General features: G+C 33.4%; 2 protein-coding genes and 1 non-coding gene across 7 annotated transcripts; 2 read left to right on the top strand and 1 right to left on the bottom strand.

Annotated features, from left to right (window-relative positions):
- Positions 1-1,204: 1,204 nt before the first annotated feature.
- Positions 1,205-6,273, bottom strand: LOC137826534 (uncharacterized). 5 transcript variants are annotated; one of them, XM_068632527.2, is made up of 5 exons: positions 6,077-6,273; positions 5,677-5,870; positions 5,071-5,138; positions 2,017-4,690; positions 1,205-1,929 (listed from the first exon to the last, which is right to left on the bottom strand). In XM_068632527.2, the coding sequence occupies exons 2-5, from the start codon at positions 5,723-5,725 to the stop codon at positions 1,511-1,513; spliced, it is 3,210 nt and encodes a 1,069-aa protein (XP_068488628.1). In that variant the 5' UTR covers positions 5,726-5,870; positions 6,077-6,273; the 3' UTR covers positions 1,205-1,510. The 5 variants fall into 5 exon arrangements, with proteins under 5 accessions (XP_068488628.1, XP_068488630.1, XP_068488632.1 ...); XM_068632529.2 differs by having other exon boundaries at positions 5,066-5,138; positions 6,077-6,214; XM_068632531.2 differs by having other exon boundaries at positions 5,071-5,128; positions 6,077-6,214.
- A 5,796-nt stretch (positions 6,274-12,069) lies between these two features.
- LOC137823430 (uncharacterized) lies at positions 12,070-13,987 on the top strand. Its single transcript, XR_016514703.1, has 3 exons — positions 12,070-12,272; positions 13,303-13,478; positions 13,616-13,987. It is a non-coding gene; the product is annotated as an uncharacterized LOC137823430 (transcript).
- Positions 13,988-20,867: 6,880 nt separating this feature from the next.
- LOC137823429 (receptor protein kinase-like protein ZAR1) lies at positions 20,868-26,184 on the top strand. Its single transcript, XM_068628561.2, has 2 exons — positions 20,868-22,914; positions 25,111-26,184. Exons 1-2 carry the CDS (start codon positions 21,426-21,428, stop codon positions 25,743-25,745), a joined length of 2,124 nt encoding a protein of 707 aa, XP_068484662.1. The 5' UTR covers positions 20,868-21,425; the 3' UTR covers positions 25,746-26,184.
- Positions 26,185-27,425: the final 1,241 nt, after the last annotated feature.

Here is a 27,425-nt window from a genome sequence, read left to right as displayed (position 1 = left end):
AAACAACAATCAATCAGCAATCAAACCATCATATTCTCCCCCTATTTTTCTTCTCAAATAGAGTAAAACAGTTTGATAATATCAAGTTTAAGAAAGATTTTGAGAGTCAACAATTCCCAACTCATTGTCCTTTGGCAAAGGCTTGGTGAAAATGTCTGCCAGCTATTTTTTTGTTTCAATAAATTGAAATTAGGGGTTGACCTACATTAAACCCCAAAGGGTCAAAATCAAGCTTGTGAATCCTTCAATTTGATCCACCAATAAATCTTCTCTGATTTCGAGTTGGAGGGGACTTATGTACCTATTCCTGATTGCAGTCAAATACATTCAAACCAATAACCACTCATTTAGACAAATAACTCGATTATAGGTTACTAGTGATTATAGATTACAAGTATAAAATCCATTTATATCTCATAATAATTGTTTAATGTTTTCTTAACTGTATTAATTCAAGAGGACCTATAAGCACATTATAATTATCTCATGAAGTACTCGCTCAACTCTTCATACTCTCTTATACTCACAAAATATTATGTATCCTTATCGACTTGAACGTCAAAGAGTATTTTGCAGGTGTATCTCCCTTCCCTCTTTGTGATTGGTAAGTATTAAAGAGCTCGACTTACAGAGAATTCATCCATTTTCCACCTCATAACTCTCACGTCTCATTTCTCGTAAGAACACATCTTAAAAAAACTATACTTATTTATTGGAGATCTCACGTTTATTACAAATAAGATCAGTTTACAATATACAATTATGGGTAATTTTAGTTAGATTAAACTCTAATATCATAAGAAGTGAGTTTAACTCTAATTTATTTTTTACAAAACTTGTAAGGTGAGGATTAGTGCCACTTATATAGTCTAAATTAGCTAGGGGTGACAAAACGGGTTTGACCCGCTACTGGCCCACCAAAAGTGAGGTGTGGGGACTAACCCATCTAGGTTATACGAACTGAAATTGTTAACCCGCCCCATCATAGGATGTGCTAACGAGCTGACCTATCACTTTTCATTTTTTTTTTTAAATTCTCTTTCTTTTTTACAGTTTTTTTTTTTTTTTGGTTTTGAACCTATTTATTTGGTTGTAATTGTTGATATCATTTTCTGTGCAATAAAAATGGAAGGAAACAAAATAAAATTGAACCAAACTTCAATATTCTAATCAAACAAGCTTTAATGTTTAAGAAAAGAAAATAAATATCAACAATACTTAATCAAATTATATATAAAGAAATTAATGTAAATAATGTTTCATATAAAATATTAATAACCATCAATTTTGATCTCAAAAGCATGACATCTTTCTTCAAAAATATTATAAATATAAAAGGACAAATTGACAAACTAGTTCGTTATGTCTCGTCCCGCCTGGAATTTGGAGGATTGACATACTAGGTAGGTCGAACCAATGTGGGTTGATGAGTTCAAAAATTAACCTGACTTAAATGAAGAAGGGTGGACGGATTGCCACCCCTAATTACGGTTCAGGTACCACCTTATTTTCAGCTATATCTACCTCTGATCCGTCGAGCATAAAAAGCATTTCTAATCATATTTAGCTGCGTGGTGACTTCCATCATAAGCATCCTTTCTCCTGGTGACTCCACTGAGCAAGCTAGACCAATCTTAAATAATGAAAACAAACACTTATTGGTATTAGGATGAAAATGATCTACAATCTCAGAGATGTTGTGCTGTTCTGTTAGAGTCATTGTAGGAGATTCATTTTCCATTGGAACAAGAGTTGCATCAACAATATCCAACAAGTTATTTGGAAATGAATTTTTAGCATAGTTATGGAGGCTGTGTCCATCTTTAAACATTTCTTCTGTCGGTCGTTTCCCAGTTAACATCTCCAGAATTAGAATACCAAAACTGTAGATGTCACCTTTTGTTGACACCTGAAAGCTGGCTCCATACTCTGAAATATTTGAGAAACCATCAATATTTTCAGATCCATTTTCACAGCATCAATCGAAAAGTAAACATAGATAAGATGAAAACATACCTGGGGGAGAATAACCTATAGTCCCTTTTATTCCACTTGTGCTAAGGTTGTGAGAGTTGTTGATTGTCGAGAGAAGTCTTGCTAAGCCAAAATCGCTAACATGAGCAACCATCTCATCATCAAGAAGAATATTACTTGGCTTTAAATCACAATGAATAATAGGTTGCTCACACTCATGGTGCAGATAGTGTAGTGCAGAAGCAACACCAACCACAATTTCTAATCTTGTCTCAAGGTTCAAAGTTCTTGGTTGTTGTTCTTCTCTTCCATTTTGTGGATGCAACCATTCCTCTAAGCTTCTGTTTGACATATACTCAAACACTAAAGCTTTGAAATCATTTCCTTTGTAATCCACACTAGAGCAACATGTGACAACCTTCACTAGGTTTCTATGCCGTACATTTCTTAATGCTTTGCATTCAGCCATAAAACTTTTCATAGCCCCTTTATTTTGAAGGTTTAGAACCTTTATAGCAACAATTCCTTCTATCGAATCAAGAATTCCTTTATATACAGACCCATGACTTCCTATTCCTATCAAGTTCCAAGATGAGAACCCATCAGTTGCATGGTGTAGGTTCTGGTATGATACCTTAGGAAGTTGATCAATTGTTGAATTGGTCGATGACTTTTTGTGCCTTTTCCTTATCAAATACATGCCAAGGACACATGATAGTGTAGCAAGAAAAAAAACCAGACATGATATCGCCACTACTAACTTGAGATTATGGAGTATTCTTTTCTTAGCTTTTAAACGGCAAGGTGGAAGCTTTAGTTCAGATATCCCACCACAAAGCTTGCTATTGCCAATCACTGAAATTGAACTAGCATTTTGAAAGACACCATTCATTGGAACCTTACCCTCCAACATGTTGAAAGAAGCATTGAAGTATTCTAGAAAAGAAAGGTTTTGCAGTGTTTCCGGAATTGATCCAGACAAGTTATTTCTTGAAAGGTCTAATGCTCTGAGACCCTTTAAGGAAGCCAATGAAGGAGGCATGCTTCCATGGAAGGAGTTACCCTCTAAATGAAGGTACTCCAAGGTTATGCATTCTCCAATTGTTTCAGGAATGACACCAGAGATATAATTTTCAGACACATCCAGCAAGTCAATATTTTTCAACTTGCCCACTTCTTCTGGTAGACTGCCACTCAATGAGTTATGTGATAGGTTCAGTGCAATAGATAAAGAGGGAATTCCAAACAGTTGTGATGGTATGGCTCCGCTAATGCTATTATTTGAAAGATGTAGAAACTGTAAAAGTTGGCAATTTCCAATGGTTGAAGGAATATTTCCAACAAACATATTGAATGACAATTCTAGGTAATACAACCGACTCAGGTTGCCTATGGAAGGTGGTATCTCTCCAAACAATTTGTTTACTCCCAAACTTAATAATTGCATCTTTTGAAGCCTACCAAGAGTAGTTGGAATGATGCCAGTTAGGCTATTTTTCTCCAAAGCCAAGGTAATTAAGTTAACAAGATTTCCTAATTCCATAGGAATTTCTCCAAAAAAATTATTACCACCAGCAATTAGTTGGCTGAGTTGGCTGGTAAAATTGCCCACATACCTAGGAAAAGGCCCTCCAAAATTATTGTACCCTATATCTAATATATCTAGCTGACTACAATTTATCAAAGACTTTAAAAATTGCAAGTCACTAGATGAATTGCTACCCAGATTATTTAAACTTAGCTGCAGAGTTGAAATATCTTTCCACTTCCCTAGACTTGGGACTTGTCCTACCAAATGGTTGTCACCAATATCCAATATTTGCATCCCAGATGCATTAGTGATGGAAGCTGGGATTGAACCTGAGAATTGATTCCCACTCACTGTAAAAACTTGAAGATTAGGTAGGGTGAGGAACATGTTGACTGGAAAAGAACCATTAAATTGATTGCTTGTGAGTGAGAAGAGATAGAGAGATGACAGATTGTATAAGGAAAGTGGAATATTGTGAGATAGTTGATTATTTGACAAGCCCAATATTCTCAAATTTTTCAAAATGCCTATTTCTTTTGGAATGCACCCCTCCAATTTATTTGAACTCAATAAAAGTCGAGTGAGGAAAGATAAATTTCCCATGGAAGGTGGGATTTGTCCAGTTAGATTGTTCCAACGAATTCTCAAATGTTTAAGATTGGCAAAGGATTCAATCTTCCTTGGTATTTCACCAATGAAAAGATTTCTATCTAAACTTAAATAGCTCAGTTTAGAACAATTTGCCAAGTTGATTGGAAATTCTCCCCCTAAGGTGTTATTGGTGAAATAGAGTGCACGTAGCCTGAACAAACGCCCCAATTCTTGTGGAACTTCACCATAGAAGTGATTGTCCTCGAGGAAGAGGATTCTCAAAAACGAAAGGTTACCAATGTGGGGTGATATGACACCATGCAAGTGATATCCTGTTAGATTTAGCGTTATAACTCTTTGGTGTCGTGGACTGCATGTCACTCCATACCACTTGCAAAAGTGGCTTGTACTATTCCAAGAGTTGAGCACTTGAAAAGGGTCAAGAGATATTGATTCTTTGAATTTGAGCAGTGCAGATTGATCGGTCTCATTTCCCAATGCATAGGTAGTTACTATATTTTGAGACCAAAAGTTTGAAGAGAAGAGAAGAAACCAGCCAATGCTTATGGACCAATCAACACTTAACATCATTTGCTGATAAAAAAAAAAACTTAACATCATTAAAGGAAGCTGCATAAAACAAGAGTCATGGAAATTAGATTCCAACTCATGATATAGTTATGATTGTTATTTTTAAATAACCACAGTTGTTTTAAGTAATGATACATTGACAACATGCTCCAATATACAATCTGTGGTTGGTATATGAAAAAAATGATATTTTCGTCATTTCATAAAAAAAAAACTGAAATTTTAAACAGAAAAATAAGATTGTAGACTGATGCGAGTTGTCAATATATCACTTACATTACATTTCTGACAGTTCGATGCACAACCAACAAAAACATCCTCATTACAACTCACGCACACTAACGTTCACAATGTAAATAACCACAGTTTACATACTACCTTACTTGAATAATGTTTGTTCCAATACTCCAACACCAGTTGAACTTCTTGCTATAATTTTCCCTGCAAGTGACTATGCAAGTTGAACTGGTTTTGTCAAAGACCTTATGCAAGTCTAAATTAAAAACATGACAGATACTGGTTATATATTGGTTGCACGAATATTTACCACAATTTCTATAATTGAAACACTTCAGCAACTATAACTATGTTTATTTCACCATGATTACAAGTAGCTTTCATTTCCTTTCCTCCCTGTTCTGATTCATGAAATATGAAATCATGAATCATGATGATAATGAATAACTACAAAATTGAAAAGCTATTGTATATTTGATTAATTTTAAACATCTCTACTTTCTATATATGAAATGCTCACCAAATTTTAAAAATGAAGTCTATATTTTGGTAACCAAATGAATATATAAAATGCAAAATCAGAGGCTCTAAGCATAACATTTAAACGTTGAAAGCTTTCAAATTATGCAAAATACTGAAAAGCAAACTGTCGAATCAGCTAAATTTTATACCTCGGATATCATGTTTCAAGCATATATGTCATAAAATTAAAAAAAAAAAATAAAACAGAGGAAAAACCTATTCAAACTTACTTGTTTTAATCGTCTGAATTTTCTTTATCTTGCAATCATTTATGGACATGTGATTTAACAAAGTAGGTAACAGATTATGCTTCTTCTCTAGTCTTGACCTTCTAGTTTTCTTAGCTTCTTCCACTCAAAAGTGTGATGAATGAACTCATGTTCATCATCACATCACAAGCTTAGCCAATCCTCGTTGCCAGAAACTGTAAGCAAGAAAATTAAATATATAAATGATAGTTATATATGACAAAAAATACAATAAGGTAAACTTGAGATTACTTGAGATTTTTCTCTAAAAAATTGCCACAAAATTTAGAGTATTAATTCACGACTAAAATGTTCAAGTTGACAACAAATCCTGGATATATAATTGGATACTTCAGTTAGGAAAGAAACATACATGACCAACCTTTGAAGTTTGTGGTGTACTGCAGTTTCATCACATTCCTTGATATTGTGAGAAATTGTGGGCAAATGCAGTATATATGCAGCCACAATTGGGGTTGTCTTGTGGGTGCAGACACTCCAAAAACCTTGAAGTTGCTGCAGAAATTGTGGTCACAGACTGTCTTTAAAACATTGTCTCCTTCATGATTAAGTCAAGGTGAGACTGTAGAAGCATCAATGAGACCGTGTAGTACACTGCAACATAAGTCAACAAGAAGAAAGTTGGAATGATGTGATAGAATGCATATCGTGGAAGTTTGGTATTCTCTTCAAATTTATAGCAAAATTGTCATTGGTGGGAAATTTTGGTATTGATTGTTTGACGCATGGAAACTTAACTTTCAATTTAAGGAAAAACACAATTCAAAAAAAGTTTATACACTCCAAGAGGACAACTATTCTATAGTGAGAACGTAGAAAATTTATTTTCATAAAGAAATTTTGATCCAAATCTTTAGTCCTCTGCCTCATAATTAGGAGACTTTAATAGTCACTCTCAACAATTCAACTTTTAGTGAAAAACACAACAATTCAATAGATAGAAGGGTGAGGTGGGTAGAATGATGAAAACTGAGATTTTACAATTGTGGAATGAAAGGTCATTTAAGTCTATAAAAGATTGTGAAGACAGCAAGATCAGATTTCTCCAATAATTTCATATATTGTTCCAAATCATATATATATATATATATATACTATCACAAAAAAACACATGAAAACATCAAAGATATTGAAATTTGTAAAAAAAAAAAATCTCTTTTAAAAGTGTTTATGAAAAACTTTTTTTAAATATGTATTCTTTCTTGATCATCAGAGACAAGTTTACTATTAATTCATGCTTTTAAATATTCTTGACTATCATTTTATATTGAGATTTTAAAAGATATAAGAAATTAAGTAAATTTTTTAAAGAGTGGTATCCTCACTACAAGAAAATCATGAAATAGAAACTAATTTTTAGAGACCAAAATAATTATTTACAATAGTAACTAAATTAGAGACCATTTTAGAAACTAAAAAAAAATTGGTTTCTAAATTAGTTTCTATTATTGTTAAATAGTTTCTAAATTGGTATCTAATTAGCAACCAAGGTTTTAGAGACCAAATTTAGAAACTAAATAATTGGAAGTTAAAATCTTGGTTACTAATTAGATACCAATTTAGAAACTATTTAACAATAATAGAAACTAATTTAGAAACCAATTTTTTATTTAGTTTCTAAAATGGTTTCTAATTTAGTTACTATTACAACTAATTATTTTGTTATCTAAAAATTGGTTTCTATTTCATGATTTTCTTGTAGTGACTGTTACTTGTCTAACCAAATTTAGGTATACTTTAATGTTTTCGAGTTTTCCATTTTCAATCCAATGAAAAATATATTTATTCTAAACTACAAACCTATGTAATATAGACACTGATACAAACACTTATATGACACAGACACAAACACAAAGATACGTACAATCTCTAAAATGTAGGACATGGAAACACAAATTTATATATTATATAATTATGAATTATATAAATTGACAATAAAAATGTATGTACACAAGTATGTTTCAGTTTTTTTTTGTTGGGATAGAAAAATGTTTTTCATGGATGGTTCAAAAGGGTTTGTTCCTTATTTTTATAATCATAATAAAAATTTATACAATAAATTTGAGTTTTTAGAAAATTAATGTATTTCTCTTTTTTAAAATAGTGTTAGGTCCGTGCTAAAATTGTCTGAAATCTAACAAATATTTTTTGAATTTGACACTTCACCGATACATGTCTTACAAGTGTCGTACGAGTGTTGGTGTCCGATACGTGTGTCCGACACAGACATGTCATTTAAAAGGAGTATTCGAGCCTCATAAACTAATTGTTACAAAAAAAAAAATACTAATAAATAATGTCCAAACAGATTATACATGCATTTAAAATATTTTATAAACTTAATTCTTATTAAATATAAAATTAGTTTTTTTTATCCTTTTGATTTAAAAAAAATATTTTTTCAATAGTATATTCAAGTTATATATTCAAGGCAAGAATAACAAATCCACACTTCTACTCAATGGACATTGTGAGAGCTAGGTCCCCTTACGGATTTCACCTTCTTCTTATAAAAGGGTATAGTGGTTCTTAGAAATGCATTCCAAATCAATTTTCTTTTCATTTTGAAAAAAAAAAAACAATTTTATAGATGTAATTGAAGGAAGAGTTTTTAACATCTAAGGAGAAAAAAAGTAATAACAATGTTATCGCTAATTTACACTTTCAATGGTTGTTGTAGTTTTATTCATTGTTATAAACATGAGAATATGAATGATATTTGTCATACTATTACCAAATTATATAAATTTAAGTCACTATACACAAGAATTATTTTTTAAGAAAAAACTATACATTTTTTAATGAGTGGATCCATGTTGCTAATAAAATACCTCAACAAACTAAATAGTTTATCTGTCAAACTTCCAACGACGAAATTTTTTAGACATAGTAGAAAACAAGGTGTTGAGATTTTACTTCAAAGTTGTCTAATTTGTATAATCAACTCATCATCAACATAATAAATAATAATATTGATAAACATCTTCTTTGAAGATGATGTCTAAGTTAATATTGATGAATAATCCATGCAAAAGTGTAAGGAAAAAATGATGAAAAGTTCCAAACAAGAGAAGGATTTAATAGTAATGAGAAGTAGATCAACTAAATATGGCTCTCTATTGAGAGTCAAAATATTTACAGAAGTCTCAAAAAGTGAAGAATCTTAAATGTTACAATTATAGCATGATACGAACACATGAAGAAAGATTGTTGACATAAAAACAGAGAAGAGAACTTTGAAGCAAAATCTCACATGATTATGTTGCTAATATTTCAAAAGATGGATATATCCTAGTTAGCAAAGCAACACATATTTTTAAAGATGAAAAACAACTTCATGATGGGTGGATGGTGAATTCAAGTGCAACATGACACATAACTTCATATCAAGATTGATTTTGCACTTATGAGCCTATCTTAGAAGAATTCATATTTGTGTGGAAAATGATCATGTCTTACATGTTGTTAGAGTCAATTATGTCAAAATAAACAAATTTACGATTAAACTATTCATACAACTTAAATGGTACGACATGTGAAAGACTTGAAGAAGACTTTTGTTGTTCATTTGGAAATTAGATGAAATCGAGTAAAGGTAAGATCTTAAAAGTTGTGAAAAGAAATATAATAGTGATGAAAAAAATAAGATCACAATAAATCTATACGTGCTTTTGATAAATGTTACTAGAAGCAAAAACATCTATTAGAGTGACAAGTCAAGAAGAAACAATGACAATATGACATTGCATTTATGTAAGAGAAACAATCCTTGCAGAATGTAATCTTTACCCCGACTAAAGGAAGTTAATTTACCTTTTTGCAAGAATGGTATGATAAGCAAGTAACATATATTTAATTTTGCTATAAAAACTATCACAAGCAAACTCATATTGGATTATACCCATAAAAAGGAAGTTACATGTTTTTCTAGTATTGAATGAATTCAAAACAAAAGTAGAGCTTGAAACTAGAAAAACAATTAAGTGCTTAAGCACAAGTGATAAAGAAGAATGCGTACACATGAAATTTTGGCATTTTGCAAAAAAAAATGGTATTATTAGACAAATTTCAATTTCTCATACACCCCAATAAAATGGTGTAACATGGTAGATGAATAGAATTTTCCTAGTATAGTAGTTATATTAAGAATGAGAGTAACAAAGCCTTTCTGAGTATAAGCAATTAAACTTGTCTTTTATATGACAAATGAATCATCACAAACAACAATTAGTTTGAAGATGAGATGTGGAAAAACAAATTAACCAATTCGTCTTCCCTATGTGTGTTTGGATATCGTGTTGATGTGGTATATAACTCCATAGAAAGAACAAACTTTAATCCAAAATCTAAAATATGTATATTCTTGGGTTATACTAGTAATATGAAAGGGTATCACCGATAAGATCCAACTATCCACAAAGTTGGTTAGCAAGGATGTAATATATGTGGAAAAAGAATTACAAAGCGAGTAAGAAAATAACGACATTACAAATGATACTATTATAACGAAAATTAATTGGAAGTCTTAACATGATTTTTTTTTTAAATAGAAAAAAAGTTGAATAGTGATCAACAAAGATGAACTTAAATAATTTTTGTACTCATAATTCGTTATGACAAGCCTTGATACATATAAAGAAGGAAAACATTCCTAGTTATGAATGGTTCAAATGCTCCGATGACAATAATGTAAAACAAAATTAATATTTTTCATAAGAGTAAGACATAAAAACTTGTGAACTTTTCATAAGGTAAAAAAAATCATTAATTACAAATGAGTTTATAAAATAGATGAAAATGATAAAGTGAAGGAATATTGTACTATATTAATAGTCAAAATATATATTGAAAAGAATGTATAATTAAAAGTTATTATTTTTTTTTATAAGTATACTGAATGAAAAAACTTTACATATCAATAAAACTTGGATTATAGAATAACAAAATCTATGTAAGATTGAAATCAAATGTTTGAATAAGGAGAGAAAGAAATTTGTTTTTTCTTTTATTATTAACCTTGAATATAATAGTTCACACCATTTTATATATATATATATATAATTTTGTTAAGAATGCTTTTATTAATCTGAAAAGAGATGGAGGTGATTTTATTTATTTTGTAAATTTTGAAAATTTTAAAAATTGAATGGGAGAAAAAGATGTACTTTTGATAAGTTAGTCACTAAGGATCAATTATTGTTAATAAATTTTATTATTTTAAAATTAATTAAATTACTATGTATTTTAGATGTGATTGAATTTATCTAACTTTTTTTAATAAACGTAAAAATCTTTAATATGAAATCTTGCAATTTTCTCATCATGTTTAAAGCATTTGCAATAATCCTTTCAAAATCTATAAATTTGAAATCACGATGATATACACAAGTTCATTAACTAAAGTATTTATAATTAATTTTGAATGCACATAAATAAATTTATAATTGAGTAGTGTATTAAATATAATTATTTCAAAAATTAAAAAAACATTATAATTACATTCTACATTTCATATGTCACTGTTTTTTCTCAATATGATTGATAAAAAAAATAACCACACTAATGTATATTTTATTTTTTACGTTTAATCATTAACTGTTTTAAACTCAATATAATACTTTTTATCACCACAATAAAAAATATTTAGTTTTTTAAGGTCTAAGCTTTTAAGAATAATTTTCTTTTGATAATATCCTATAATTGAATGATACAAAAAAATGTGTTTTTAATGTATAGTTGAATTGAGGAAATTAATGTTATTTAAATAAACTTTTACAGTTATAGAATAATTTAATATTAAATAGTAACATTCTATTTATTATATAATTTTATTTTAGCTATCTATAAATACTAATATTTATATTCAATGTATATACAGATATAATTACAATAATAATAATAGTAATATTTATTTGGATTTTTGTTTTTTTTGAATTAAACTATATATCTTATTTGACTTACAACTAATAAGAATAAAGTTTTTAGCATTCAATTTTAAGTTGTAATTATCATATTTTATTACTGTTCCTAAAATAATAAATAATTTAAAATATGAAAAAAATATTTTTAGAAGCTTAAATATTTTGAAAAATAAAGATTTAGCTTTTAAAATTTTATTATAATCTTTTAGTGAAAAATATTATATACTTAGTTTTTTTTCTAATACAGAAATATTTGGATCTTACCTTGGCAGTTTAGTCACTTTTATATATCTGGTTAAAAAAATAAAAAAAAGGACTAAAGAGAATTATAATTGATAATTTAAAAAATTAGATATTTTTTTTAATTTTATAGATTAATCATTTAGCATTTGTTTTGCCCATACAAAAGGGTTTTAAGCCTTATAGGTTCAACGCTCACTCTGTACTTTCTCACTCCTTGGGTTTATCATTTCGTTGAGTCGAAGCGGGCTCTGCCGCAGCTCCACCACCTCCTCCGGTCGCCGCCACCCTTCGGTGACAACGGAAAACGCCTAGAAGTTTTCCATTTGAAATAGTCTCCGTTTCCCCGTTAGGGAATACTTTTCATCACTTCTCGTTGCTTTCGATTTGTTCGAGGTTCGTTAACACTGCAATTTCTCCCAATTTTTATGCGATTTTATTTTTTGAGATTTTGATTTGTGTGGAATTGAACTGCACTGTCCGGCCGGGTGATGTCCCTCACCCCTTTTCAACATTGATATCTGAGTGAGAGTTACTGTAAAACTTACCTGAGAGATAATCACTGGAGATTCAGGCGCTGCTCTTTTTCTTAAAATCACTTTTTTTTTTACTTCATTATTGTTTATGTTATAATTATAAAATGCAGCTGTGTTATTTACTTTTATTTTATATTTTTAAAATGATTGTATGAGTAAGGTTTTAAATTTTAAGAGTTTGTATGCATGTATGCAAGATGTTTGGACATCTTCAATTATATAAACAACTTGTACACTAGTACGTATAAAATAAGTACACAGAGTCTGATGGGATAAACTTTTTATAAACACGTTTAAGAAGTTATAAGAGAGGGATTCTACAAATTTATTTAGGTATGGGTTAATTGTAGTTTTTGAACGAAACTGTTTTCGCTTTTTCCTTTTATTTTATTCTTTTTGAAGTACTTACAGAGAAATTTATCTAAATAGACACTTGTTCCCTAAGTCCTTAAGTAAGGTGTTTATCAAAATAGACCCTAAATAACTATACTTATTATCAAAACAGAAAATAAGTCTAAAATAAGGTAATATTTCCATAATTAAAGGCAAATTTATAAAAATAGAAATAGAAAACAGTTTTGTCTGTAACAGCTTCTAGAAATCATCTGTAGTTGGTCAGTGTTTTTCTTTTGTCTGGTGGTGTACAAGGTCTTGTTCTTGCATAATACGTACTGAGTTTGCAATTTTGTGTACTGTGTCCTTAATCTGTCTCGTAGGTGAGGACTAAAGGATCAAATTTGGCTGCTGGGAGGTATATTTGAGTACCGTTTATAGGGATTTCAATTTTGCGAGTTTTGGACAAATATTTGCATCCCTGGTTTCAGCCCATGAAGTTCAAATGTGTAATTACTTGTATTTATTTTAAAAAAGATTCAATTGGTGTATTGCAGGTTGGGAGGAGAAAATGAAGCAGGTAGTAGGAATGGTAGTTTCCAATAAGATGCAGAAATCTGTTGTAGTGGCAGTGGATAGACTATTCTACCACAAGGTGTACGATCGTTATGTCAAGCGCACCTCCAAGTTCATGGCTCATGATGAGCACAACCACTGTAACATTGGTGACAAAGTTAGTAACATGAACTTATCCATCTAATTGGCTCATCTCATCACTTATATTCTTGTTCCTCTTATTCTCATAACTTAATTTGTACACTTGTTTTGGCCAAATGCTAGTAAATTTATTGATTTTGCCCTGTTATTTAGGTTCGACTGGATCCTTCTAGGCCATTGAGCAAGCGTAAAAATTGGGTTGTTGCTGAAATTCTTAAGAAGGCACGGATATATGTTCCACCCTCCCCCAATGTTTGATAATGTCAGCTCCAGCTCTGAAGTACCTTCTTCATAAATTGGCTAAAGGTCTGAATGTATGAATTTAATTGACCTTCTGAATGCATCCCATCAAGATTGTTTGCTGTTAAGTATTTTTATTATTCCCCATACTCGTGGAAGGTTACACTGTTGTGGACTTGTTTTTGGCATCACATGTTTCTATAGGTTCCCTGTTTTATTGTTGTCGTTTTTATACTATTCTTACTTATTTCTATAAACTATTATACCAATTACTATTCTTACTTATTCTTGCCATCCTTCAAATCCATTAGTCTATACAAATTCATGAGAGATCATTTTCAATAGAAACACACGAGACATATATTTTTGATGGGTCATGAATGTGTTTGATTATGTAGTGGACAAGGGCATTGTCACCTTCGCGTCTTCCCTCTTCCCCAACTCCAACAATAAAGAAAAACTTGTGACTTTTGAGTATAGTTCTTTTGTGTTTTCTCCTTGCTATGTTGTGTAATATCTGCATACGATGGTAATATTAGGCTTGTGTACAAATCATGTTAGTGGTAAACTGCTGTTGAGGAAATCTATGAAACACTAATACTTTAATTTGATCATATAGTGCTTTGGGTACTTTCACCAATGCGTATTTGTATCCTCCAAGCCTTTAAAAAAGTTGTGAAAATCTCTTGGTTAGAGGTGTCTAACAGCCGACGGGCCACCTAAAACATTTGTATCAAGCTAGCTCGGTTTGACCCTGTGTTGAACTGATCATTTTGGACCACTTTGCTTATGACCCGACTTAGCTTGGTTTAAGACCATTAAGGCGGCATGCTAAATGGGTGGAACCTCAATTCAATTTAGGGGTTATTTCTTCTTACACCTCCATATTTCTTTTAATTCCAAAAACACCCTTCTACAAATATTTTTAGGTTAAGGGGTTTTATAGAAAGCATCTACACCATGTATAGAGGACCATCTATAGATGGTGTAGACGGTCTAACAGGGGACTGCCTATAAAAAAGGGTGTAGAAGGAAGAAGAATCGAAAACATACCTATTTGATGTTGTATAATATTACCCAAATGCATGACTGAATCTGCCCCATGCCTTTACAAATTTTTGCTTGTGTGGAATCACTATGTGCTATTGACATACTCAACAAATAATGGCCATGATGAACAAATACTTTCAAAACATTTCAAACCGCCCTCAAACTCATCACAACTTCCACACTCAATGACAATCCCCAAGCATTCATGATAAGTTCCCAAGCCTCCACAGAATCAACTAACATTTACACTTTTCTTTAACATTCTTATTAATGTGAAAGCAACGTAGAAGATTGGAAGCTTGAGGAAAGACCACGCTAATAACATTCATCAAAGCAAAGTCTCTATCATTAACCATGACTTCAAGGTTGAATACCCTCCTTGAAAAACAACCCTCTAAATCTTTCTAGAGCCCAAACGAAGTTCTTTCTCATACTTGATAAAAAACACAAAAAAAAACACAAAAGCTGCAGAGAAAGTCAGTTTTGTGGATGTCACACCAACAATCTCAAGCAAAGGCAACCTATACTTGTTGGTCTTGCAAGTGCTATCCATCAAGAAGACAATACTAAATGCATTCAACAATTTCATTGCAGTAGGATTTGTCCAAAAAACATAACTCAACTTGGGAAGCCTCATGACACCTACTCTAGTGAATAGAGTTGTTACGGTCTAGCAACATCATCAACTGTTGCAATTCAGTTCTAGGTCCTCTAACTGATCTTCTGTATGCATGGTTATCAAACTTGCGAGTTAACTTGTTAACTCGTCCGAGTTTATGTTCCTACTCACCCTAGGCGAGTTAACTCGGAAGCAAACTCGTTTTTGCAACAAACTCATTGTAAACTCTGTTAACTCGGTTGAACTCGCGAGTTTGCCTCCTTGTTGGCAAATCCAAAGTGTTTTTTCTTTAAACCCAAAACGATGTTGTGTCTTCTGCTCGCGTTAGGGTTTGTTGGTTGAAGTTACTGCGCTTTCGTTGTTCATAGCGTTCATAATTGCCTTTTCGTGGTCACTTGCCTTGTCTCTGGTTGTCATCGTTGTGTTGGTCTAGTTTGTCTCGTGCGGTGGATGCGTTCTTCTTGTGCAGTAGGCACGTTTGTCTCGTGCGGTGGTCGCATCGTCTGAGTTCCGACCTTCAGTGGTCGCGTTTGTCTTGTGCAGTGGTAGCATCATCTCAATGTTGTGTTTCGGTATTGGGTTAGAGAGAACAAACGGTGCTGGTCTATGTTTTGTTTGCGGCAAAATAGTTCATTTTAATTGGGGAAATTTAGGGTAGACACTATTGTAGTCTTGTTTTTTAAATTGTTTTTTTTAAGTTGGGGTGCATATCTGCAGTTATTTTAGTTGGGCTGCAATTTTTTTTAATTGGACTGCAGTATATTTTAGTTAGGCTGCAATTTTTTTAGTTGGAGTGAGTGCATATCTGGAACAATATTCATTACTAAATGCAGTTACTTTAGTGTGTGGACTTATTTGTTTTAATTACTTTGAATAATTATATTAAAATATTTTTTTCACATGAAGTAAACTCTTACGATTTTATGAGTCGAGTTTATGGAGCTCGTATGAGTTTACGTAGACTCTCAAGTTTGATAACCTTGTATGTATGCCTATCTGGCATTGTACATTTGCTTTATTGTTGTAACAGAATCCTCATTGTTGTCTTTCAAAGTAAGTAATATGTTCGCCGACTTAACTAGACTTTTAGTCATGTCAACAAGCATATGGGTGACCAACTAATGTTTTAGCCAATTTATGATTATGACTAGCATATATTACCTTCAATATTCAACCTTCTCCATTGCTAACATGTTTACCCTGTAATTTAAATGGACAATCACATTTGTGTGTGCTAGTTACATTGACCTTCAAATCATGTTTGTATTTTCTATACTTACCACCCATTTCACAACCTAATAAGGAAAATGTCTTTCTCCCCTATTTTCCATTTGTGGTGTCATATCTAACAATGACTATCACTAAACCAAGTCCAAAGGCCACCCTATGCACCCATTGAAGGAGGTAATCTCAGGTAGGAAAAACTTGCACAAATACATTACAATTACAATATAATTACATGACTTGTCAAAGTTATCACACTACATCAATTAAATTTTCTTTACCTCATTTGTTGTAAAATGCTGAACACAGTTTCCTTCAACCAATTCATCTCCACTGACCACATAATTCATTAATTATTCCATATCAGACACTTGTTTACTTTATTAGATATTTTGCTCCAAAGTTGGCATTTCTTCTCCATAATTCAGGTTTCAATCCCTTACACTTGCAATAGTAAATAATAAGTAAGACCTTTATTATAATTTTATCAACTAAAAAAATCAACTTTTCAAATTTTATCCCTTCTGGATTGGACTGTCCACAATGTTATATTTTGGACTGTACAATTCAGAAGGTATTTCCAGATCGAATAATACATTCTGGATTATACAATCTGGAATATAAAGTTGTATTCCGGATTATATTTACAATCCAGAAGGCTTTCCTTCACAATCTGGAATACATAAAATTAAATAGATTATATTCCAGATTGTGTAATTCGGAAAGTCTACAAATTATACAATTCAAAACTGAAAAAAGAACCACAAAACTTACCTCAAACAAAACCACCTAGCTGACGTCCAAGAACCACCATAAAAAACCTCTCACTACCACCACCACAAACCCCCACCAAACACCACAATCCACCGCGAACCACCATTGCATCTAACTACGAAAGCAACGAACACCACAAGCTTCACCACTAACTTCACCACTAAAACCCCTTAACCTAAAAATATTTGTAGAAGGGTATTTTTAGAATTACAAGAATTATGGAGGTGCAGGAAGAAATTGCCCAAAATTCGAAATGGTATTCCTAATGGATATTTTAACGAAGGAATGATATTGATACTGTTTCTATTTGTGAACAATAGGAAGTGATTTATAATTTTTATAGCCTAAGTATGCTCTTAATTTGCATTTGTACAATTGCAATTATATATTTACTATGAATTTTAATGCATATATATATATATATATCTTTTATGTTTTTTTATCTAATATGTTTTTAAAACAATAGTATGACCGTACTCGATATGTTTCATATTTGTGCATAGGAGGAAATAGTTACAAAAGGTTTCCTCCAATCCATAAAATCCTCACTCATAAAATGACTCGTCTATCTTATACATACGCTCAGGCACTCTTTGAATTTGCATAGTGCATATAGGAATTGAGAATATTACCTACTTTGCTGGACAAATTATGCCCGCTCTATTCGAAAGCTTACCTTTTTAGAAAGCATCATTTCTTAATATTCTCTCAATTGGATTAAAGACTGTCTTTGAAACTCTACATTTCATAGTTGTGGGATCTCTTATATTTTCCAACATTATTAACAATTCTGATTGATGAAATATTGGTGAAATTATCTCTTCTTCTCCTTGAGACAGTAAGTGAACACAAAGCCTTAGATTTCTAAAAAAATGAACTTTTAATCAGAAACCTGATAGAATTGCTATATAGTGCATGTGGCAAACTACAGTACATTTTTAGTCGTACTAAATGAAAAAGAAAACGTCATCATCACTGAAGTGAGGGATTCCAAACCAAGACCTAGCACAACATGAAAAGGTAGCCACTGTCAACTTTTTGCTTGACTAAAAGGGGCTTATTTTTTCATACATAGAACAAAAGACATGAGGAGGAGAATAGGATTATTTGTTGGAGGCCTCTTGAAAGCAAGAAGCTCTCCATTTTGTTTCCAATTTCCCATTGTGTAGAGTAGATATTCACTTGATTATATTTTAGTCATTCAAAGATTTGACATCAAGTAAGTTTTCTAAAAAATGAAAAAAATATCATAATGATTCTTGTACCAAGCTATTACACATCAAGTTAAAAACTATTTCGATGCCATTTTTAATTTTAAAGTACTTATTTTATGGTAAATATTTGGGTTTGGAGGATCAAAAAGATTTGGATGGAGTTGGGTAAGACCACCTAAAGTCAAGTAGGGTCAAATTGGCTGTTCAGTTGTACGGGTGTATGGTTTAATTATCTCAATGCAAGCGTTTAAAACTACAAAAGAACAGATCTTATGTATGTGGTCCAGATCGGTGGTAGAAGGCTGTCCATATTTGTTAGAAAGATACTTGAGAATATAATGGAAATTTGAGCCCCTATTTTGTTCTAGCCTCAAACAGAACTTATTCCCACCTTTACTTTCTATTTGGATATTATTTCTTTACTTTGGTGGCAGAATAAAATTTAATATGATATGCTATAAGATCGGTTACCTAATCATTTGATGCTGTCATGCAGGCTGCTGTATTTTTTTTGTAGTAGTTTCCGTATGGGAAAATGGGTTTTAGTTTGTGATCAAATGGGTTTTATTCACAAGTTTTATGGTTAGTTGTGCTGTGTATTAATAAATCAAGCCTTGATATGTGCTTGTGTATTAATAAATCAAGCCTTGATATGTGCTTGTGTATTATACATGCATTGACTTTCTAAGAAAAGGAAAAAAGCCCCAAATTGGATTTATATGTTCTGCTGTTCCATTCTTGTGGGACTTTGGCTTCGTGTTGAGATTGAAATGAACCCACATGGAATTCGTTTATTCGTACTTATTCAATACATTTCACCATCCATTACCCAATCCCCTATATACTTTAAAAAATTATGATGACTTTGATAGCACATGCGGCATCACTATGAGTGCAATTTGTTAAATAGCGAGTAATTTCTTTAATTTTCGGTATAATTGGGGGGAATTGACAACTTTTAAAGTAACGAAATTAAGATAGTTCGATACCAAACATTCAACAAGAACCATTATTCCTTTCGTAGATAAAAAAAAACTGGTGAATTCTGGTTCAGGATGGATTTAAAAGACAAATTCCCAAGGTGCAAAGGTGGTTATCAAAAATAGGAATTGGAGTGAATGAAAAGTGAGAATGCTTTGTGAGGGCCTGAAACCAACTTGAGCTACATATGCTAGGTGCACATGGCGCATTAATAACTCATGTACGCATCAATTGCACGTTGACCTTTTCTCAATACATTAATGTTTTGCTCCTCAGGCAAAGTTGTTTATGGCAGTATATTACCAAGACAATAAACCTGAGTGTTTTTTTGGCTTTGGATTTTTTTATTTCCGCAATAACACTGCATCTAGATCACTTGAAGTTCACATGAATTTTGTTCACATCAAAACACTTGATTTTAATTTTGGTTGTGTTGTTCATGTTCTAATGAAAGGCAAAAATCTTTCGCATACATGAATGAATGAATGAAATACTCCAGAACTGTTCGATTTAATGACAGAACAAATGTAATATTTTCTTTTGAGTTCATTTATTAGGTGCGGGGCCTATGTTCCTGATCTAATAACTGTTTGAGTTAATTTTCTGGTTCTGTGTAGTTGGAACGCATTTGGTACCAACTATATCCCTTGATTACAAAGCAAAGCTTTTTGTTAATTTAATTTCTTTCTTAAAAGTGCTAATTATTCTTTGTGTGCGAATTTAAGCTGTCCTCTTCTCAAATAGGGGAAGATATCATTGGGCATGCATAAAGTTCTTCTATCTTTTGCCGATGCAAATCATTCCTGAAAGTATACGCACAAGAAATACTGAAAACAAATTGCATTATAGTTCGTGTGGCTATATGTTGTAGCTTCTAAGTTTGTTTTGCATGATTGAGAAGTAGATGCAATTATCACGTATAGTTTCATTCAAAGAATAAATAATTACGGCAAAATGGGTTTTTCGGTTGTACCCAATTAAGAGAAATTGAAAATAAATGTGACTTGCAAAGAAAGAAGTGTTTAATCTTGAATGTAGGAGTAAGGTAACCCTGCCATTATGAACGTTAACGAGTGGCGTTTGGTTGAAGTCCTTTAGTTTTGCCAAATGTCATGGCAACAAGAGATCATTATGACACGAAGAGATAATGCTGACGTGGAATTCATACTTCTCCAATGCATCTATGATCCATAATTACTACTCACATTTTTGACCCTTTATGCATATTTGAAGATTCTTGTTTTATCAATAGTTTTACTTTGTTTGAAATAATTGCTAAAATTGGAACACACAAAATACAAATTGGTCATGGATTCAAGTGGTGCAATATTATCTTTTATAATATTCAACTATGGCAGACAAAATCCTTGAAAAGAAGTCAAGAATAGAAACAAATAAGAACTTTGAAAGAATTAATTTTTCACATGCACCAAGTTTTGTGCGAATAAAAGGTCGTGTTTCTTTGTTGTTATAGAGTTTTAAAAAAGAAGCATTAAGACCCCACGATGCAAAATGCAAACTAGAAAGAGTTGAGGAGAATGATGAAGCAAATGGATGAAACAAGATTCTCTCGTCCTCTCCCAATAGCAATTGCTTCTCTTTCACTTCACTTCACTGGTCTTTCTGTTTCAAGTCCTCTCTTCTATCTGTGTGTTCATCATCTATCTTTTTGGCGGGAATTGGACCCACCAAATTAAAATCTGGTCCTCTCTTCGTCTCTCTCATAAATACAATACTTACTTTCTTCCTTACGCCTCAACTAAACACTCTTCTGCATTTCCACTCTCCAATAAAAAACTCTACTCAACGCTCCCTACCATTTTCTTCCACTTCCAAAACGCTGCCGTATAACACATTCTAAATGAGCGTTACACTCTTCATCTTTCTCCTCTTCTTCTTTCGCCCCGTCCTTTCTCTTTCCTCCGACGGCATCGCGCTTCTCACTCTGAAATCGGCCGTCGACGCTTCTGCCGCTGCCGCCTTCTCCAACTGGAACGACGCCGACGCCACCCCTTGTCGGTGGTCCGGCATCACGTGCGCCAACATCTCAGGCCAGCTGGAGCCGCGCGTCGTCGGCATCACGCTCTCCGGCAAGGGCCTCCGTGGCTACCTCCCGTCGGAACTAGGCACGCTGCTCTACCTCCGTCGTCTTAACCTCCACACCAACGCCCTCCGCGGCGCCATCCCGGCGCAGCTCTTCAACGCCACCGCGCTCCACAGCGTCTTCCTCCATGGTAACAACCTCTCCGGCACCCTCCCTGCCTCCTTCTGCACCCTCCCCCGCCTCGAAAACCTCGACCTCTCCGATAACGCCCTCTCCGGCGCCGTCCCCGACACGCTCCAAAACTGTTCCCAGCTCCAGCGACTAATCCTCGCCCGCAACAAATTCTCCGGCGTGATTCCGGCGAGTCCCTGGCCAGAGCTGAAAAACCTTGTCCAGCTCGACCTGTCATCGAACCTTCTAGAAGGTTCGATCCCGGACAAACTCGGGGAGCTTAAAACCCTAACTGGAACCTTAAACCTCTCGTTCAACCATTTATCTGGTAAAATTCCTAAATCTCTAGGGAATTTGCCTGTTACGGTGAGTTTCGATCTTCGGAACAATGATTTGAGCGGTGAGATTCCCCAGACGGGGTCGTTTTCGAACCAGGGTCCCACCGCGTTTCTCAACAACGCGAACCTGTGCGGGTTTCCTTTGCAGAAACCGTGCACAGGTTCGGCACCGAGCGAACTGGGGCGTGGTCCGAGTTCTCATGGACCGTCGGCGCACCGATCTGCGAAGGGGCTGAGCCCTGGTTTGATTATTTTGATCTCGGTGGCGGATGCGGCCGTGGTGGCCTTGATCGGGCTTGTGTTGGTGTATGTTTATTGGAAGAGGAAGGGCAAGTCCAATGGATGTAGTTGTAGTTTGAAGAGGAAGTTTGGTGGGGAGAACGAGAAAGCTAGTTTGTGTTGTTGGTGTAATGGGATGAAGAGTGATGATTCTGAAGTGGAGGAGGGGGAGAAGGGAGAGGGGGAGGGTGGGAAAGGGGAAGGGGATTTGGTGGCCATTGATAAGGGTTTTAACTTTGAGCTTGATGAGTTGTTGAGGGCTTCTGCTTATGTGTTGGGAAAGAGTGGGTTAGGGATTGTGTATAAGGTGGTCCTGGGGAATGGTGTGCCTGTGGCTGTGAGGAGATTGGGGGAAGGTGGGGAACAGAGGTTTAAGGAGTTTGCAGCTGAGGTTCAAGCCATTGGCAAAGTGAAGCATCCCAACATTGTGAAGTTGAGAGCTTATTATTGGGCTCCTGATGAGAAGCTTTTGATCAGTGATTTCATCTCCAATGGCAATTTGGCCACTGCCCTTAGAGGTGAGTGGGTTCTTTCACGTTCTGTTCATGTTTTCCTTTTTGCCTTTTGTTTTGGATCATTGATTTTGTTTGTTGCATTCAATCATCAGAAGGTTTGAGTGTTTGGGGCCATTTTTTAGTACAGTGATGGTTATTCCCACATACACAGATAAAAATGTGATGTCTACTAATTAGAGTTGCATAATAATAGTAATAAAAAAAATAATGATAACAGATAATAATTGGGTGAAAATCTAAATACAGAAGGTCGTTTTAGTGAATCCTGTTTGATTATGTCAAATGAATGGTATTTTACCAAAAAAAGTTTTTTTTATTAAAAAAAAACGAGTGAGAATTAATTAAGGCCTGATCATCTACCGTTCCATCTCACTGACACATCCCATTCCAACATCGGTTTTTTACAAAATTTGGTATTGATGTTTTTTATTAATCCATATAACTTAATTAGCTATAAGTAAAATTTTAGAAAATATTTAACATATCATTTATTGAACTAATGAAAATATATTAATAAAAAATGCAACACTAGCTTACTGTATTGGCAACTTTAGGCACTATTACCCATCGTAGTATATAATTTTTTATCACTAAGGCGGAATATGTCCTTTTCTTAGGCTAATCGTTGAGTTATTATTCTATGAGCTGATAAATAAGCATGTGAACTTATTTTCAGATTTTTTTTTCTGAGCTTTTGGTTTTCACGAGTTAAAAGAGTCTTTTAACTGTGCAAACGAGGTTCTGTCCGCATGTCATGTTCTGTGCTTTTCTCTGATTAGATTAATTGTTGTCCTTCTTAAATTAGCCAGAAAAAATGTCTTTTTAGAAGGGATTGTTATCAATATGAATTTAACATGTTTTTTTTCAAAGAAGTGATAATAATAAAATATGTTTTCAGGGAAACATGAAACAATTTGGGTTTGGAGTTCTGCATTTTCATTGTGAGTGTTTGTGTTTTGCTAGAATAATAAAATTGTCGTTTCTGCTTTAGATTTGTGGGACAATGGGACCAAAATGGTAGGTTAACTGGTCCAAATGTGCAAATATTAAATTTTAATTTGTCTCGGTACAAATAAAGAAATGACATTATTTAATTTATTTGAGGTATAAGTGTATGGTTAGATCAGCACTTTGGTTAGATGTTTATTTATTATTGCTAAGGGGCGTTAGATCCAAGAAAGTGTTTGGTGAGACAACAGTGCTAATGTTAATGACCTCGCTTTGGGGACATCCGACGAGAAAGTAAGACATTCACCATGTGTCTGGGAAATGTGATGGCAGTGGCACTCATGTTGGGGACCATGAGCTTCTAGACCTTGAGCTCACTTACTGCACATGGGCCACTTAACAAACCAAAACTTTAGGTGGAAAAGTTGCTGTTTCACAGTTTCAAGTTATTTCCCTAGTGCTGTGTGTGTTTGACTTTAGTTTTTTGGATCTCCTTTTTATACGAATACTTGCAGATTCTCAGTTATCACTAATTCCGCAGACCGTATCTCTTAAAGTAAGCTTTGTACAGAGCCTTGTGTTTGTACCATGGTAGGCCAGAAAGAACTTTCTAGTTTGTGCCACTTTTGTGCCTTTACTTCATGCAGCTGAAATTGAACTTCTAGTTTTTTGTTTTGTTTATTGTAGCGGAACTTCCTTGTTCTTAGACTCCAAGTAGAAAACTTAACTTTTCCTTGTTCCATTATTTTCCTTTTGGCTAAACTTTCTTGATTATCCTGTCCCTTCCAGAACTTCGTACTGTTTCCAGTCTTCATTCTTTTAGGAAAATGTGAACACCGATTAATAATTTTTTGCTTACTGAATAATGTGTAATATATGGGATATAGATAATCCAACCAATAATTAATATTTTTTGTATTTGAAATTATTTTATAAATTTTGTGCATAATGATAACAGTAAGTTTTAAACTTACGAGCGTCATGCAAACTTTCCGCCACAAAGTCAATTCTAGTGGGTATATTTGAAATTATCTAGAAAAATATGTAAAATTGCTTTATGACCTTTCTCAAGAAAATATGTCAAGCTATATGAAGTTTGTATAAATTCCTTTTTGAATCAATAGCATAAATTTATAATTGCAACAAAAATAACTTATAATCCGTTGCATTCTACACTAGATTTATAATATTCCCAATACAAATTTTCAGTTAAAAGCAGTTCATATTTACTCCCCCCACTTATTTATGCAGGAAGAAATGGTCAACCACCACCGAATTTTTCATGGTCAACCAGGCTAAGGATCATCAAAGGAACTGCCAGGGGCTTGGCCTATCTCCATGAATGCAGTCCTAGAAAATTTGTTCATGGTGACATCAAACCCTCCAACATCCTCCTTGACACGGACTTTCAACCCCACATTTCTGATTTTGGTCTTAACAGACTCATCAGCATCACAGGCAACAACCCATCCTCTGGTGGCTTTATGGGAGGAGCTCTTCCTTACTTGAAGCCATCACAAACAGAGCGAACTAACAACTACAAAGCTCCAGAGGCTCGAGTTCTCGGTTGCAGACCCACCCAGAAATGGGATGTATATTCATTTGGAGTTGTATTACTTGAATTGCTTACTGGAAAGTCCCCAGATTCTTCTCTGGCAGCATCAACTTCCATGGAAGTCCCTGATTTGGTGAGGTGGGTTAGGAAAGGGTTTGAACAAGAAAGTCCCTTGTCTGAAATGGTCGATCCGTCAATGCTCCATGAAGTGCAAGCCAAGAAAGAAGTACTAGCTGTGTTTCATGTAGCACTACAATGCACTGAGGGAGACCCTGAGGTCAGGCCTAGGATGAAAACCGTCTCTGAAAATCTTGAAAGAATTGGATCATAAGGTTCTAATGTTTACCACCTGAAGTAGTGCACCCGAGATTGGAATTTCCGTGATACTTAATGAAGATGCATTACAGCTCCATAATGCATTTCTTTTGTGTGGTAACACTCGGAAAGTTTTCTCTTGGGGGTATCAAGATGGTGTTGCGAATACTTATCATCTCCAACTACACCCGTAGGCCCTACTGCGTTTTCAAGTTAAAGCAATTTTTTGGCGGCTATCCCCATCACAGGTCTCATCTTTATTCTTTATTCGGTAAATGAAGGCAGTTCATAGATATATTTAAATTTTGTTCTGATCTCATTTTATCATGAGTTTCATCACAATAAATTCATAATATCATGCGTTATTTACTTGGGTTGGCAAGTTAAGATGCAATCTTGTGTATAATAAAATTAATTCAACTCTGTTATCAATGACAGCTCAAGTTTCACATTCTTCTTTGGTGTTCTAATGATTGCCAGTACTCACAAATTTGCAAATTAGTTCATTGCCATTTGCCAATCTAAAGACTACGCTGAAAAATAACGACACATACCGAGACTGAATTTTTAATCTAATTAACCTAATAATTTGTCTACATTAATTAGGTACTAAATTAATCCTTATGTATTAAGATTGGAGTGTTTTAAAGCGACAAGCTATACTAAAAAACTCGATTAATAATCCTGGAATGTCTATTTCTTTTGGGAATGAAGACATGCATGTCAGCAGATTCATTGGTTCAATTTCTTTCGGATATTGTAATGATATACTCGGCACATGCCTAATAGTCCTCGTTTTGTTATCAAATTAACATGATTTCAGCATAGACTTGTCTAAGTCTAGAAAGATTGTTTAGAATATATCTGCAAACAATGAAAATTAACAATAATAATAGATAAAAGAGATTAAGATTGTTGTGTAAAAAATATAATAAAGATTAAAATAACAAATAAAAAGCAGTTGATCTTCAAGTTCCTTCACCATTGAATTCTTCACAAGTTTTCTAAAGATTAATTTTTTCTCAATTCTCAAACAGTTAAATCAGATTGAAATTCAACTGAAACTCACCAGCAAAGCATGTGTCTACTAGTTTAATCAATACCCATCTTGTTCCATGCCTATACTTCATGGGAATGCTTATCTCATCTCCCTTGAATCATGTGCCCAAAAAATTAACTAGAACAATGCGAACTAACTAAGAAACCAAAGTTTAAGATAAGGAAGACTCTCAATCATGCGTTCAAGTATAACTTCTCACAAAAACCAGTTTTCTAAGAGATGAGACTATTAAAACAATAGATATAGAGAATTAAAAATCAAAACTTTTATTGACTAAAACCTCAGAACTCTATGGAAAATTACAAAGGAATTAACCAAAAAAGTTTAGTCTTCCATGCGAAGGCAAAACAAAAGAATTACAAAAAAGAAAAGAAACTAAGAAAACCTATGAAGTTCTCTCTTTCTCCTTTTATGGGCTTTTCTGCTCCAATGATCTTGGGAAAATATTGTAGTTTGTATTTTGTTAACCGTTTCCAACTTTCCATAATTCTTGTATTTTGCAGAAGATTTGTTTTCAATTCTGTTTATGAGATATTGTAGCTTTTATTTTCTCTTTCTTCTTCTTAGAATTTGTTTTCTGTTTTGATTCAAGAAGCAACTTGACTTTTGAATATTTGACCCATTTACTCTAAACAC

The sequence above is a fragment of the Phaseolus vulgaris genome, chromosome 8 (genome assembly GCF_051622355.1).
Source record: "Phaseolus vulgaris cultivar YP4 chromosome 8, ASM5162235v1, whole genome shotgun sequence".
Classification (NCBI taxonomy): Eukaryota; Viridiplantae; Streptophyta; class Magnoliopsida; order Fabales; family Fabaceae; genus Phaseolus; species Phaseolus vulgaris.
Note: the sequence above shows the minus strand (reverse complement) of the source record. Positions and strands in the feature narration are given on the sequence as shown.